Source organism: Chroicocephalus ridibundus, chromosome 6 (genome assembly GCF_963924245.1).
Source record: "Chroicocephalus ridibundus chromosome 6, bChrRid1.1, whole genome shotgun sequence".
NCBI classification, from domain to species: Eukaryota; Metazoa; Chordata; class Aves; order Charadriiformes; family Laridae; genus Chroicocephalus; species Chroicocephalus ridibundus.
In genome coordinates, this window is record NC_086289.1 from 46,077,135 (window position 1) to 46,091,411 (window position 14,277).

General features: G+C 44.0%; 1 protein-coding gene across 1 annotated transcript in view; it reads right to left on the reverse strand.

The window, feature by feature from the left end:
• LOC134517294 (probable cation-transporting ATPase 13A4) overlaps positions 1–14,277 on the reverse strand; it is a 47,198-nt gene that overhangs the window by 2,178 nt on the left and 30,743 nt on the right. Inside the window, exons 20-31 of the mRNA XM_063338666.1 lie at positions 13,928–14,052; positions 12,787–12,950; positions 11,598–11,720; positions 10,911–10,990; positions 9,506–9,548; positions 8,560–8,669; positions 7,639–7,735; positions 6,834–6,906; positions 4,485–4,659; positions 3,277–3,491; positions 2,439–2,527; positions 269–349 (exon numbers count right to left, since the gene is read on the reverse strand). Of these exons, the coding sequence (XP_063194736.1) occupies positions 269–349; positions 2,439–2,527; positions 3,277–3,491; positions 4,485–4,659; positions 6,834–6,906; positions 7,639–7,735; positions 8,560–8,669; positions 9,506–9,548; positions 10,911–10,990; positions 11,598–11,720; positions 12,787–12,950; positions 13,928–14,052 (1,375 nt within the window). The remainder of the gene's footprint in view (positions 1–268; positions 350–2,438; positions 2,528–3,276; positions 3,492–4,484; positions 4,660–6,833; positions 6,907–7,638; positions 7,736–8,559; positions 8,670–9,505; positions 9,549–10,910; positions 10,991–11,597; positions 11,721–12,786; positions 12,951–13,927; positions 14,053–14,277) is intronic.

A 14,277-nucleotide genomic window follows, 5' to 3' on the forward strand; every position in this document is an offset into this window, starting at 1 on the left:
TATTTCTCTCGCCTGGGGCAGTGCCTGATACATTCCACTCACCAGAGGAAAAAAAAGGTGGTTGGGCCTTGCATTCCCTTTTATCTTATCATTCAGATGTAAGACTTTGAGGAAAGAGAGTAAGGGTGAGGTAGGTAAGGTAGCAGCAATCGTTCCTGTTTTAATACATATTCCCAACCTGGGCTGAGGAGGAGGGAGAGAGAGTGAGACCTGACCCTTTTGTCTCTCCAATTAGTGCTGACAGGTACATTCAATGAAGCATGCTCACCTCGACAAGGAAGGACACAGCAAGTGTGACTGCAAGCATTATCACCATGGAGATCCGCCACATGGTAGGGGTGCAAACAAGCTGGGAAAAAAGCAGGAGAAGCTGTTCGACAAAATGTGCACACACTAGAGCCTGGTAGGCGCTTGTGTCATAGAATCATAGAATCATTTAGGTAGGAGAAGACCCTTAAGATCATTGAGTCCAACCATACACCTAGCACTGCCAAGTCCACCACTAAGCCACGTCCCAAAGCACGTCTACACGCCTTTTAAATACCTTCAGGGATGGTGACTCAACCACTTCCGTGGGCAGCCAGTTCCAGTGCTTGACAACCCTTTCAGTGAAGAAATTTTTCGAATATCTAATCTAAACCTCCCCTGTCGCAACTTGAGGCTGTTTCCTCCCGTCCTATCACTTGGTACTTGGGAAAAGAGACCAACCCCCACCTCTCTACAACCTCTTTCAGGTAGATGTAGAGAGTGATAAGGTCTCCCCTCAGCCTCCTTTTCTCCAGGCTAAACAACCCCAGCTCCCTCAGCTGCTCCTCACAGGACTTGTTCTCTAGATGCCTCACCAGCTTTGTGTCATCAAAAGCCAGAATCCCACACTGGCTGTACACTGCTGATGAGCCAATATTGTCTTGAGGAATTATTTATGAAGATGCTTTTAAACTTATGATGCAGCAGAGAAAACTGTATTCCAGAACCGCAACAGGAAATCGAAATGCTTCCTTTCTTTCTAATATAAGAAATAGCTCAAAGTCTGAACATTTCAGCTCCAAACCCAGATCCAGCTTCCCTCATCTGGCAGCACTGGCTTTCTGGCTCTAGCTCAACTTATTCTGGAGATGCAGCTCAGATCCAAAATTTGGATCAGCAGTTTCTCCAGGGCTAGGCTATTACAGAATTTCTTAATCGCCACTCCCTCCTTTTCTCTTCTCAGCAAATCCAGTGTATTCCTTCCAGACATCCTGGGAGTTTTGCAGTTCTCCCCAAAGGCATTTTAGCCCCTCACAGCTGCAATGCTGACAATGTCCTGTGTCACAACAGGACTAAGACTTGATTTGAAGTGCCATCTCGTGGCAGATTCTTTAGCTGGGTCTGCCTGCCGAGCTGCTGCTCTGGGAACAGTTACACGGTGAAGCAGCTTTAGCTAGACTGCTTGGCATTCAAAATCCAGGTCCGTTCCCCTTGTCTATATTTCTCTTTCCATGTTTCATTATTTCCATTTCTAAATCCACTTGCTAACTGTCACACAAAGATACAGGACTGGAAGCAGCATCTTGTTCAGTACTTGTTACCCAAAGCCACCACACTTCATCGTTCTGATGAGAAACGTACTGAAAAAATAGCCATGTGTTGCTTTTGTTGTTTTGTTCCTGTGACTCCTACTACAAGGCTGTGAGAGTGTCACAGTGGAGGTGGTTAACATCTCCCAGCCTCAACATACTAATTCACAGGTCCATTGACAACCCTGTCCTACGGCTGATGTAGATCTTATCCTTCCCTTGCATTTCCTCTAAGATGGAATAGCACAAGGCAACTCCCATCTTGCATTCTGCCAGACTAAATAAGCCAAGCCCTACTGGTATTTATTAATTAAGGATCAAGATAGATCTTCTATTGCCATGACAGCCCCACTAGTCTTTCTCTACAACTGTTCTAAACCCAAATGTTGCTTTAGGAAACTGAGGGCTGTCTGAAATTTTAACAGGGAGCCTGAAAATATTGGGGACTGAGAACTGAGAGATGCTCTGAGTGCGAACTGGCAGATCTTCTTTGCAAGATGATCTGTGTACATAGTACAGCCAGAGAAACACAAGTGCATGGTGTGTTAGTTTAAATTTGAAGCCACACGCTTCACAACTATCAAGCCACCAACATACCAAGCACTGTAAGCTTAGTGATGCCATCTGTTGCATGGACAATGCGCTGAAACAATCAGACTTACATGTGTAGCTGTCCAGGTGTCAGAATGCACAGATCATAGTTTGGAGCTACCGTATTTCAGAAGGTTCTTCAACCCTTCATCTAAAATCCATCTCTTTAAATATGATTTTTCTTTAAAGGTGCCATGTATCCCTGCAAAAGTCTGTGTCTTTTGTAAAAAACAATCCCACTTATAAGACGCCTGGCAGTAGAAAGAAAATCCACCTCGGAACAATACTCACATCCATCTTAGAGTAGAGATCATCAATATCAGCAAACACCAAGAAAAGGCAAATGCCCAGCTGTCCTATGAGCACCAGTATGAACACATCTGAAGGGGCAAGAACAAACAAATAAAACTACAGGTTTATGAGCAATCTCAGCTGGTTGCCTTTACTGCAGAAGATTGTTATAATTTTCTGTGTCAGTCAAAAAAAAAAAAAATCCATAAGATAGATAGGAAGGAACTTTCAGCAAAAGAAAAATGAACACAGTAAAACCTCAGCTTTACTCAGACAAGTACCTTCAGCATTTACTCTGCAAATGCGCAAATGTCATTGTATGTTTTCTTCTGAGATGGGCCCAAAAGAATGCCCTGAACATGACTTCTGTCAAATACTGCTCATCCAGCATGCTTTGGGGACACAGGAATAGGGCTCTTCCAGAGTTATTCTAAAGACTAAAGCAAAGTGGAACCACCTAATTCTGGCTCTTCTTGAGATGTCTCATTCAGGCTACCTTAAGTAATATGATGCTTCTGCCAGCCCACACCACCTTCCTGCTACTGCTTAGAAGTTTTTATCAAACTCCATTGGTCTGTTTCAGAAATCCAAATGCCAGGGTCAAGTTTTTAGCAGTACAGAAGCACAATGTGTGGGCCCAGCTCAGAAAGCCACTGGTCACAGGATGCCACTGGCACTAAAACTTCTGAAAAGGTGGCCTTCAGTCATTTAGTAATCTAATATTGGTCTTCTGCTTTTTTTGCTTGGCATCACTTTGGTCAAGTTTTAATTTTTCCCCAGTGAATTGACCTCCTAAGTTGACTTCCTCACAGATCCCTCCCTCTCTCCCCATACTTACAGTTTGTGTAGATGGGCTGCCTGAAAGGCTTTCCCTTGGAAAACACTAGTGCTACGATGAGGCAGTTGATGGTACTTAGGAGCCACACTGTGGTGTTTTCATAGCTCTTGTAGCCATTGTCTGTTTGCTCAAGGGCTCCATCTCTCATCCCATGGAGCCCCAGGCTGGAAACAGAGGAATAATTCTCCATGTGGTTGTTCATTGAGAGGCAGGCACTGAAAAAGAGCATCACACTGGTCAGCAAATGATCACTGTCCTGGTTATTTTCCCCAACTTCCACTACGACTATCATGAATCCTCCCTCACAGCCATGATTTGCTCCTGCTATCACAGGGATGTAGGTTATTGGCAATGTTCTCAATCTTACCCACTGGGTTGAGCTTGCTGAACTTGGTAGAGCCTGAGCTCAAACCTACTTGGATACGCTGGTCTTCCCTGCAATCAAATACTCCTCTTTGTGCTCAACAAAAGCTTTGAGCTCAAGCGTTCTCACCACGTGCACTGTGCTGCACAGCAGACTTGCTGGAGAGCGTAAGAACCCGCAGACAACACTTTTTAATGTGTTTGCACCCTGTGGGGAAGCACAGGGTGTGCCTGCAGCTACTGATCAGGCCCACAGTTAAGCTGATCAATAGTACCATGCAGACCTGTCCCACCAGGTGTGTCCTGTGTCACCCAGAGTCCCAAGAAGGGGACTGTCCTGTTTTCAGCTGGGACAGAGTTAATTTTCTTTCTAGTTGTTGTGTTTCAGATGATGTATGAAAGGAATATCAACAGTGCATACTGGTTTAGTTGTTGCTAAGCGATGTTTATGCTTTTCAAGGACTGTTTTCAGCTTCCCATAGAAACTGAGAAGGAGTATAGACAGAACAACAAAATGTCCAATGGAATATCCTGTACCATAGACACCATGCTCAGTATATAAATGGGGTTGGCCCGGGGGGTACAGTGCACAAATGCCGCTCAGGACGGTGCCAATTCACCAGGCGGTGAGAGTGACTTCTGTCATGATTATTATTATTACTGTTATTTTCCTTTTCTGATATTGTTTTATTAAACTGTCTTTTTCTCAACCCACAAGTGTTTTTTTGCCTTTCCCCTCATTTTCTCCCTCTTCTCCCTACCCTTCTCAGGGAGGGAAGGGGGTGTGAGCGAGCAGCTGCATGGTCCTAGCTGCTGGCTGGGGTTAAACCATGACAGGAACCTACCTATGTATATCGGTCTTGGAATACCAAGGCTGCTCCTGGACCACCAAAAAGCCAAAAATCTGCATGCTGAGGCTGAAGAGGATGTTAAGTACAACAGAGAGCAGCAACGGGGGAGAGACGAGCTGGCTAGGAGGCCTGTAGGGAACCAGCTTTGGATAGGCACCTGTGAAACTCACTGCAACATGCACAGACATGTTTATTAGTGTGTCCAAAATACAAGCAGTGCTGCTGTATTATTACTGACTGATATCAATGGCCAGCGCTTTTACAGTCTATAATGTTCTTTATACTACATACAAATACAAGTACAATACAAGTACAAAATACAGAGTTGTTTTCTTACAAAATCTTATTGGCTACAGAAGAGGTCAATTAATGGCATCTGCCTATCATAAGGCATTTTTGGAAAAGAAAATGTTAGATTTTTATTTGGCTACTGTCAGGCCCAAGGATTTAAGGATATCCTCAAGCTCTTTGGTTCTCTTTCTGTCACTTGTCAACCGTGGCTGGGGATTCTCTGTTGCCCATGTTCTGTGCATCCTGCACGGACTAAGCACCTAGTATCCCTGGTTATTTGAGCTGGTAAAGGACTGCATTAGCTCACCCAACAGGTTTTCCTCTGTTCTTACGTTCAACAAAGTTATCCAGACTTTGAGTAAAAGAGCTATACAGAAAGCCTTGACGCAGCGTTCCAAATGGGCTACTTACAGAAGGTAGCTTTTGGGACCCAGTATTGTGGTTGACCCTTTTAGGCTTGATTTAATCAAGGCCTTTTCCAGTTGTCTGGGTTCCAGCAGGGATGGAAGACAGCTATGTGGTTTTGATATATGCTTTTCATGCCCCTGCCCTTGACATTCCTGCATCTGAACCTCTCCCTGCATTTACTTTATCTCAACAAGCCCATCTTTCTCCTTCCCCTCCAGCACTGCTTTTCTCTCTTATTCTTGGCTTACAGCTTCCTGCTCTGTAGTGTCTGACATCTGTTATTTCTTTCCTCTCCATTTTCATATCTCTTTCCTCTCATTCCTCCTGCCTACACAGCTTTAAATATGAGTTGGACTCCAAAAAGTTGATCCCTACACTTTTTCATTTGGGCATGGATCATAGAATCATAGAATGGTTTGGGGTGGAAGGGACCTTAAAGATCATCTAGTTCCATGGGCAGGGATATCTCCCACTAGACCAAGTTGCTCAAAGCCCCATCCAACCTGGCCTTGAACACTTCCAGGGATGAGGCATCCACAGCTTCCCTAGGCAACCTGTTCCAGTGCCTCACCACCCTCACAGTAAAGATTTTCTTCCCAATATTCAATCTAAATCTACCTTCTTGCAGTTTCAAACCATTACCCCTCATCCTATCACTAAACTCCCTGATAAAGAGTCCCTCACCATCTTTCCTGTAGGCCCCCTTTAAGTACTGGAAGGGGCTATAAGGTCCTCCTGGAGCCTTCTGTTCTCCAGGCTGAACAACCCCAACTCTCTCAGCCTGTCCTCAGAGGAGAGGTGCTCCAGTCCTCTGATCACCTTCGTGGCCCTCCTCTGGACTCACTCCAACAGGTCCATGTTCTTCTTATGTTGGGGGATCCAGAGCTGGACACAGGACTCCAGGTGTGGTCCACAGGACTCCAGGTGTGGTCCCACAAAAGCAGAGTAGAGGGGTAGAATCACCTCCCTTGACCTGCTGGCCGCACTTCTTTTGAAGCAGTCTGGGATATGGTTAGATTTCTGGGCTGCAAGCACACACTGCTGGCTCATGTTGCTCTCATCAACCAACACCTCCAAATCTTTCTCCTCAGGCTGCTCTCAATCCATTCTCCATCCAGCCTGTATTTGTGCTTGGGCTTGCCCCAACCCACGTGCAGGACCTCGCACTTGGCCTTGTTGAACTTCATGAGGGTTGCACAGACCCACCTCTCAAACCTGTCAAAGTCCCTCTGGATGGCATCCCTTCCCTCCAGCATGTCAGCCGCACCACACAGCCTGGTGGTGCTGACAAACTTGCTGAGGATGCACTCAGTCCCACTGTACAAGTTGCCGACATAGATCCTTAGGTAACTTCTTGATCTGCCTTCCCAAGTTAACAGGAAAAAAACCTGAACAGACTTTCCACTCCATTAGGTCTGGTTTTACTCCTTCTAGACATAACAACCCATTATCAACAACAACATACATGCTAAACAAAAGCAGCACTAAGAATTACCAATCTTATTTCAGAGATTTTCTCAAGACACCTCCTCTACAAATCTAAACATCCTGCACTCTGTGTAGTCTCTTTTCTTCATTTCTGTACATAGGATTATGTATTTCCAAGGAGGTGAAATTAATACATAGGATGACTAAGGGGCTTACTTGTCACACCAATTACAGTGGTAATAGCCAGATCTTGGAACAAAAATTGGTAATTCCCAAAGGAGTTTAGTTGCTGAAAAGAGGAACACAAAGAAAAAAAAATCATAAATCAGACTTTTGCCATGGGCTTGTTTATATCGTCTTCAGAAAGCTGTATTCTTTTCATGGAGCTAATACTCTGCTGTTTGCTCTGAAACACTAGTCAGCAGATAAGGGGACCACACAATCCACGACTTTGCCAATAGATTCGTCATCACTGGGCCTGCAGTGAATACTTTAATTTTGTGCATTGTTCAGACTAACCAGGCTTCCAGTACACTCAATGCAATAAAAAAGAAGGCTATTTGAAGATATGTGCTTTCTCAATGCTGGGTGACTTCTGAATGCAAAGCCCTCCTCTCTATTTGGGAAGAAGCCATGCAAAAGTGGTTTAAGGCACTCTAGGGGATTTTCCTTACTGTCAAGCTAATTCATGCTTTAAATGCTGAATAAATTGCAACAGCATATGCTTACACCAGATTCTCCCTTTTCACAGACATATGCCCTCAGCCAAAATACTGTTCAGTATCTCAGCCTTCGTTTTGCCCAGCTTGAATCTTGAGCCCACTAGCTGAAGTTAATGGGAAGAATCTTTCCAGTTTTCAGCTGAGGGTACAGGAGGGCCATATGATCACACCACCGAAGTCTGCAGCTCAGATAAAGGTAAAGCTCCATACCCTAGTTTTACTGTGGCTTTTATGCCATGTTTCTTCTACAAGGGAGTAATAGCTGATCCAGTTCTAGCCAACATGTTCCCAAGACATACCCAGTACAGTAGGAGAACACCAAGGTACTGAATGGTGCTGTACAGTGCCATGTACTTGAACATGCAGAAGGAAGTGACGAGGGCAGCACGGCCTTCCCTGTGTAAAGACATGAATAAAGGACAGCAGTTAGGTGATGGTGATGGGTCTGCTCCTGTTGCCCGTCCTCTCAAAACACTGTTGAAAAACAAAGCATGTGTCATAAGTAGAGAAGTCTCTGCTAATATCTTGCTGGGAGGTGAAATAAAAAAAAAAATCTGGCCTGAATGAAAATAAAATCTTCACTTGCAGAAATCCTGCTGCAAGCAAAAGGGTTTGATTCCAGTCATCTGTGTTCCCAAGATCACAATGTACCCCAGCAAGTCTTCCTGCTGACATTAATAGTGCAGGCAACGACTTCATACGAGGAAAACCATACAAAGGCACACAGCTGCTCAGTGAGTTCAAACTAACAAGTCCTCTCCTCCTGAAGTGAACATATAGAATCCAATGAAGGTAATGCACTCTCCGTTGTTATTTATCTGCCACAGTAAGCAAAATCAGGACCCTGGCATAACAGATGTTGATGTTTTGCTTGCATAGGGTATCAGAGGCAGGGCCTAACAGCAGTGTACGGGCTGATACTGTGGACACTTGATTCAGCTTTATGGAGCATTGTTCATTTTGCTCTTTCCTTTGCATTTGAAATACTGCTAATGACATAAAGCTCAGCTGTAGATTCCCTCCTCCTGTAGTTTTGAGGGACTTAATAAATCTTAAAGGAATTTCACATGGGAACTAGACAAATGGCAATTTCAAAGTCAAAGACATTCATTTTTCTATAGATATGTACATTCTGGCCTGGTGGGAACACACGACATTAATGTTTGAGAGGAGTGGGAACCGTCTCCTTTATGTAATAGGAAACAAAACCCCATGCTTACCTGATTAGCTCTGGCACACACGCTATGCTGGGGGTTCGGGATGTGAAAGGTGAAGCCACAGATGCCTCCTGCTCTGACAGTGATATCCCTGCATGTGCCACTTTCAAAGCCTGAAAGTTACATTCTCCTTCAGCACTCACAAACCATAAAGACACAGCAATTGACATGTCAGCCAAAAAATGACCCCTTATTATAGGATGCATTCTGTGAACAGCAGTCCCTCTTCACTCCCACAGCATGGGAAAGTCCAGTTCCGACAGAACCCAAAGCCATCCACCACCAGCTGCAGAAGACAGGTTTGGCTCTGCCTCCTTTGTCAGCACTTAATTGCAGTCACTCCTTATGTGGACAGTCTAGGTTCTCTGCTTGCTTCCCCCAGGAGAACCCTTGTGACTTTGTGACTTTGTGTTAGGGCAGGTGAATGCTTCACTGCCTAGGTGGCATTGCTGACTGACACACGGATGTTTGAAGTCGGAGTGAACGGAACCTGCCAAGACAGGAATTATGGGTCCCTCCTGAATGTGGACCCTTCCTTTTGGGAAAAAACAAAACACTTTATTGCACTTCTAAAATGTGCATTTACAAAAACCTTGTATGACTACAGCTGTTCCCTGTGGAAACTCCTCCTCACCATAGTCCTCTCCTCCTACAATCACTGAAGATTTTGAAGGAAATGCCAGGGGAGGATTTGGAGAATCCTTTGGTGTTTTTTGCAAAGCAAATGAACCAGTCCTCGAGACGACAAACTGCAAGAATCTCTGCCTAGGACAGCTCTTGCATGGTAAGGACAACACTGTGCGATCAGACCTGAATCAGTACTGATGCCAGTATAGCCGTTCTATGAATAGGCAGAGCACTCCCACCTCCAGCATGTGCTCAGTTTGGGGATTCTACTGGCATTGCATTCATTTTTAAAATAAATATATTATAAAGAATTTTCACTTACCCCACAGTCATTGGCTCCATCTCCACACATGCCCACAAAGTAACTAAAAAAAAAAAAGTGACCTATGGTTCAGTGCTGGGGAAAGTGAGACATATAAACAGGAGCGAATCAGAATCTCCTCCATGCGAGTCATATATGGAAGTCATGCGAGCTTTTTGTTAAAACCCCTTCTGGAAAGCTGAAAGACTGAAATACAAGCCCAGGACTGTGGACTATGCATGGGCCTTGGGTTTGCACCTCAGATGTGCCTACAGTAAAGAATTTCTGCTATGACGGACTGAAGAATACATTAGCATGAAGTATTGTGTTCACTACAATGGACTCAGTCTCCCACCTTCACTGGGTTTAAGGTCAATCATAACAGAGGAAAGGGCTAATGGTGACAGCCCTGCTCAGAAAGGAAGAATTGCAGGCACTGGTACCTCGTGTTCACTGGGAATAGACATAGATAGGGACTCTGCTTTGGGGTCCAGTCCTGCCAGAATCTCCTGGGGCAGACAGAGAGTGACAGAGGCAGCTGGAGTAGAGAAAGGAGGAGAACATGATCTTAACAGGACACCTGGAGACAGCTCCCCACCCTGAGGCTAAAATAACCTTGTGAAATGATGAGCTGAGCCCTACGAGTAAATTCTTACATCTGCAGCATCCAAGTAAAAATCAACATAGTGCTTCAGGAGCTGACTCACTTGTTTCTTTTACTGCTGAGGCCTGGATTTCAGTGCAGGGGAAGTTCTCACTGGGAGGCACTGATGGTGGTCCAGTGAGGCCAGACAGTGGTTGGTGTGCTCACAACTGCTTATATCGGGCCAAAAATCTGAAACAGCCTAAAGCTTTCCCTGCTCTAGGGCAAGGCCAGGGGCTAGCTAGTTGAGGTGAGGGTGGGGTCTTCAAAAGACTTGAGAAACAGCTGAATAACAGGTAACAAGACACCTTGGACTTGGGGATATATATACACCTCTGTGACTGTGAGCAGCGCAGGGCATACCAATCCAGAGTGCCCTGCCATGTTTTCTAACCCATCACACTGAGCCAGTAACAGTGCAGTAAAAAGACCACTAGCATCAGAGAAACTGCTGGGAGACATCCTAAAAATCTTGGGTAGACAAGTGCCCCTCCTTCAGGCCCAGAAAGAGAAGTAAGAATGAAGGATGATGTGAACAAACGAAACCCAGAATCACGGGAATGTTAGGTCTTTGACAGGTTGCCAAAACCAACATGGACATCCGTGTCTCTTCTTTAACAGGCTTTTGGAATTTAATTGCCAAGGTATATGTCTGTGGCAGTTTCAGTTTGAGGCACTTCCAGGGAATGCTATGTTACACAAAAGCTAGGTCTTACTAGACTCTTTTCAAGCCTGGAAATTCATCAAATGTTTCCTTACTCTTAGTGCTCATTATGAACTTACTCCAGCTTTTGAAACTCTTCTACAAGGCTGGATTTTTGACCAGGAGACATTCTAGCAAAAACTGTTCCATTCAGCAGGAGCTGTAAGGAGAAAAAAGGAAGTGATTTTAGCTCTTGAGGAGAGTCACAGTGATTTCAGTGATAATCTGGAATAGAAACCACCAAAAATTCACATTTCCAAACAACTGATGCTAGACTTCAAAACAGGAAAGCTGATGATCAAAGATAAAAGCTATCTTTATTAACATTTTGAAAAATAAAAATCACAATAAGGACAAGAGGCCTGGTGTGTCATTTGAACGAGCACAGATTACCAGGCAGGGATTTACTAGAAGAGAATTCATGAGACTATCCTTTCCACAAAACAGACAAGTCGTGATGAATTGCATACTATGTAATACCATGTTTTCTCCTGTTCTCTAAAACATGACAGAATCAGCGCAGTGCAAGGGCCAGGCATATATTTTAAGTCATGTCCTCACACCATGAGGCAGGCCTGCTCCTCTCGTGCAGAAAAAAATCCAGGGATTTTCAGATCCTTCCTCATATGTTAAGATCAGAGATTCATCCAGCCCATGAGTATTGCAGGGTTAGAATTGTTCCCAAAAGACATCCTGGTACACATGTCTACAGCTAATGCGATCTACTGAATGGCAAGCCTACTCCAATTAAATAATCTAGATCTTACCTTTGGAAGTAAGTGCCTGAAATGCTGTGCTACAATTTGGTAGGATTTTCCAGTCATGGCAAAATGATACTGGCCTGATTCCAATGCCAGCCTGGTTCTTCTTTTAGTCTGACTGTCATCCTCCTACAAAACAAGACAAAATGAGTGCTACTCCCAGGCCCCCAAAAGCTACTATGTGCATTTACACAAGCAGTACTACAGACAAAGAAAATGACATACCAGGGAGAGGGCACTTGTGAAGGCTCTGTGACACCTGGCTTCAAGGCCCATTGCCTTTGCTTGGATTTGTAAAGCGATTTAGGTGCATAATGCCATTAATTTCAGTGTGATCTGGGTGCTTTGTATGTCTTAAAAGCTGGCCCTCAGCACTGCCACATTCGATAGAATTTATGCAATAGTCCCAATCTGGTGGGCTGCACTGTGAGTGAGTGGAGCTAGAGAGAGCACATGGGGACCATAAATAGGCATGCCTTTTTGCAGCGAAATATGGTGAAAGTGCTGCTCAGGCTGAGCTTTAGTAGAAAGGAGACCCTCAACAGCCCCTGCAGAGATTCCCTACCACCTTCCTGACTTTAATACTTCCCAGAGTAGGGTCAGCATCTTCAGACATACTCTTCAGGGAGAGAGTAACTGGTCTTTGGCTCAGTGTCTTCGTGGAGATGCTTGATTAAATATAATTTCTTAGCATAGCTGGCCTATGTTTCACTGTGTACATGCAATTTCCCAACAGTTAATCTGTGTTTTAATTCTGCAGGTATGGGGAAGTGCTAACTCTCTAACTGCTTGAACAAGGCTGGCTCATTCAGTGCAGTTCCATAGATTTTAAGTCCACATCTATACTACTAAATTTACCTTGCAGGGAAAGGAAACATGCTTTAAACAGACATCAGCTAAGCATGAGAGCTAGAGACAAATCTTTCCTGGGTTTCTGCAAAGCTGTTCTCAAGCCTAGGTAGGCAGTTAGTAAAAACATGTTCACAAGATATTATGCTAGGAAGGAAGATCTAGGGGATCCTAGATTATAAGGATCCCTTCTTTTAAAAAACTTTTCTAGCACATAACATTCTGACATGCAGACAATGGTGAACGACTGGTCTCTGTTATACTAGCATAATCCCACTGCATTATTTAAAGCATTCAAACTTAGTTTGTTTTCCTGCTGCACAACACCTGCTTCTCATAAGCTCACCAGGCTTCTGTAATATTCAGTTTTGTTTTCTTCTAGTGGTTTCCAGGTTATAGATGCTGAAAAAGATCCAGGTATTTGGTTTGCTTCCACAAGAATCACTCTGTTCGTTGGAGAAATCATCCCAGCATTTTTGGCAACGGTTACAGCTGTCTGAATGTTGTCACCTAGAAAAATCAAGGGGAATGTTATCTAAAAACTTCTGCAATGAGGAAACATTAGACTTTTCCTGAATTCTGAGTTTTCAAATATATCCAGAAGAACCACTTAGATTTCCATGTCTGTGCCTAAGAAAGTTTTTGATAAAGATCAAAACTTTGCAGACAAGGTCTGTCTCAACAATTAAATGTGTTTTCATCTGGAAATTAAATATTTTCATTCTGATCTGGAGATGAAATATTTTCATCTTCAGCTTGAAGATGGGGAATGTGCTCCTAGATTATGTGTTTTAGACAAAAAACAGTAAGGGTTTCACTGCTAAATTGCTGCGAGTATCACTGACTGCCATCAATTACCCTTATATGGCTTTGGTGTAGGATATGTGCTGAAAGAGGTGAAGCCCAAGAAGACAAGATCTGTGTGACTCCTGGAAAAATATCTTTTTTCCATGGAAAAAAATGGAGGTTAACCTATCCAAATCCAAACCAGCCCTTCAAGAAAAGAATGGAATAAATGGGGACTGCTAGGCATGAATTACTAGATGTCATAAGGTTTAGTGATTTGTCCTGGCATCCATGCTCCATCTCCGCTCATTTATGACAACAGGATTTCATGAGGCCCTATAAAGAGGGTATCTTGTATGACATGTTTTTGTGCCTGTCATCTGATAACCTTACCAGGGAGAACAAAAGCACTCACTAAAAAGCATCAGAGGAACAGGAAGGCTCCGATTGCGGTGAAAGTGGGACAGATTAAGAGTTAGGTATCTGACACAGCCTGGTGAAGTAGTCAGGGACATAAGTCTGCATGGTTCAGCTCATGTCATTATTACAACACACATGCTTCTTGGACTATAATTGCCTGAAAGATACAAATGTCTGTACCTTCCTACCAGTGGTGGTGACAAAACAGCAGCAGACTGTTCGCTCAAACATCATTGAACTCCCTGTCTGGGCCAGTGGCCGCATAAATAGATTTTAGATACCTGTAACCATAACACTCCTGATACGGGCAGCACTGAGCTCTTCCAGGACAGGCTTTGTCTCCCTCTTTAATCGATTCTCCATTATCAGCAGACCCAGGAATGTCAGATCAGATTCTACCTCCTCCCTAAGAGTGAAGAACAGACAGATTTAATTCTTCTTTTTGCCTTTGGCCTGTTTTTGCACTGAATTTGCTGACAGCCAGTAGATGTTAACCATTCCACCTAACTCAAAAGAAGTAAAACAACTTGTTAGTTTTCAGCAGTCCCAGGTCGTCTTGTCTTTTGTGGTGCTATTTCAACACCAGCAGGGTTTACTTCCCACTGGCAGCAAGTGGTGCTGGTTATGTATG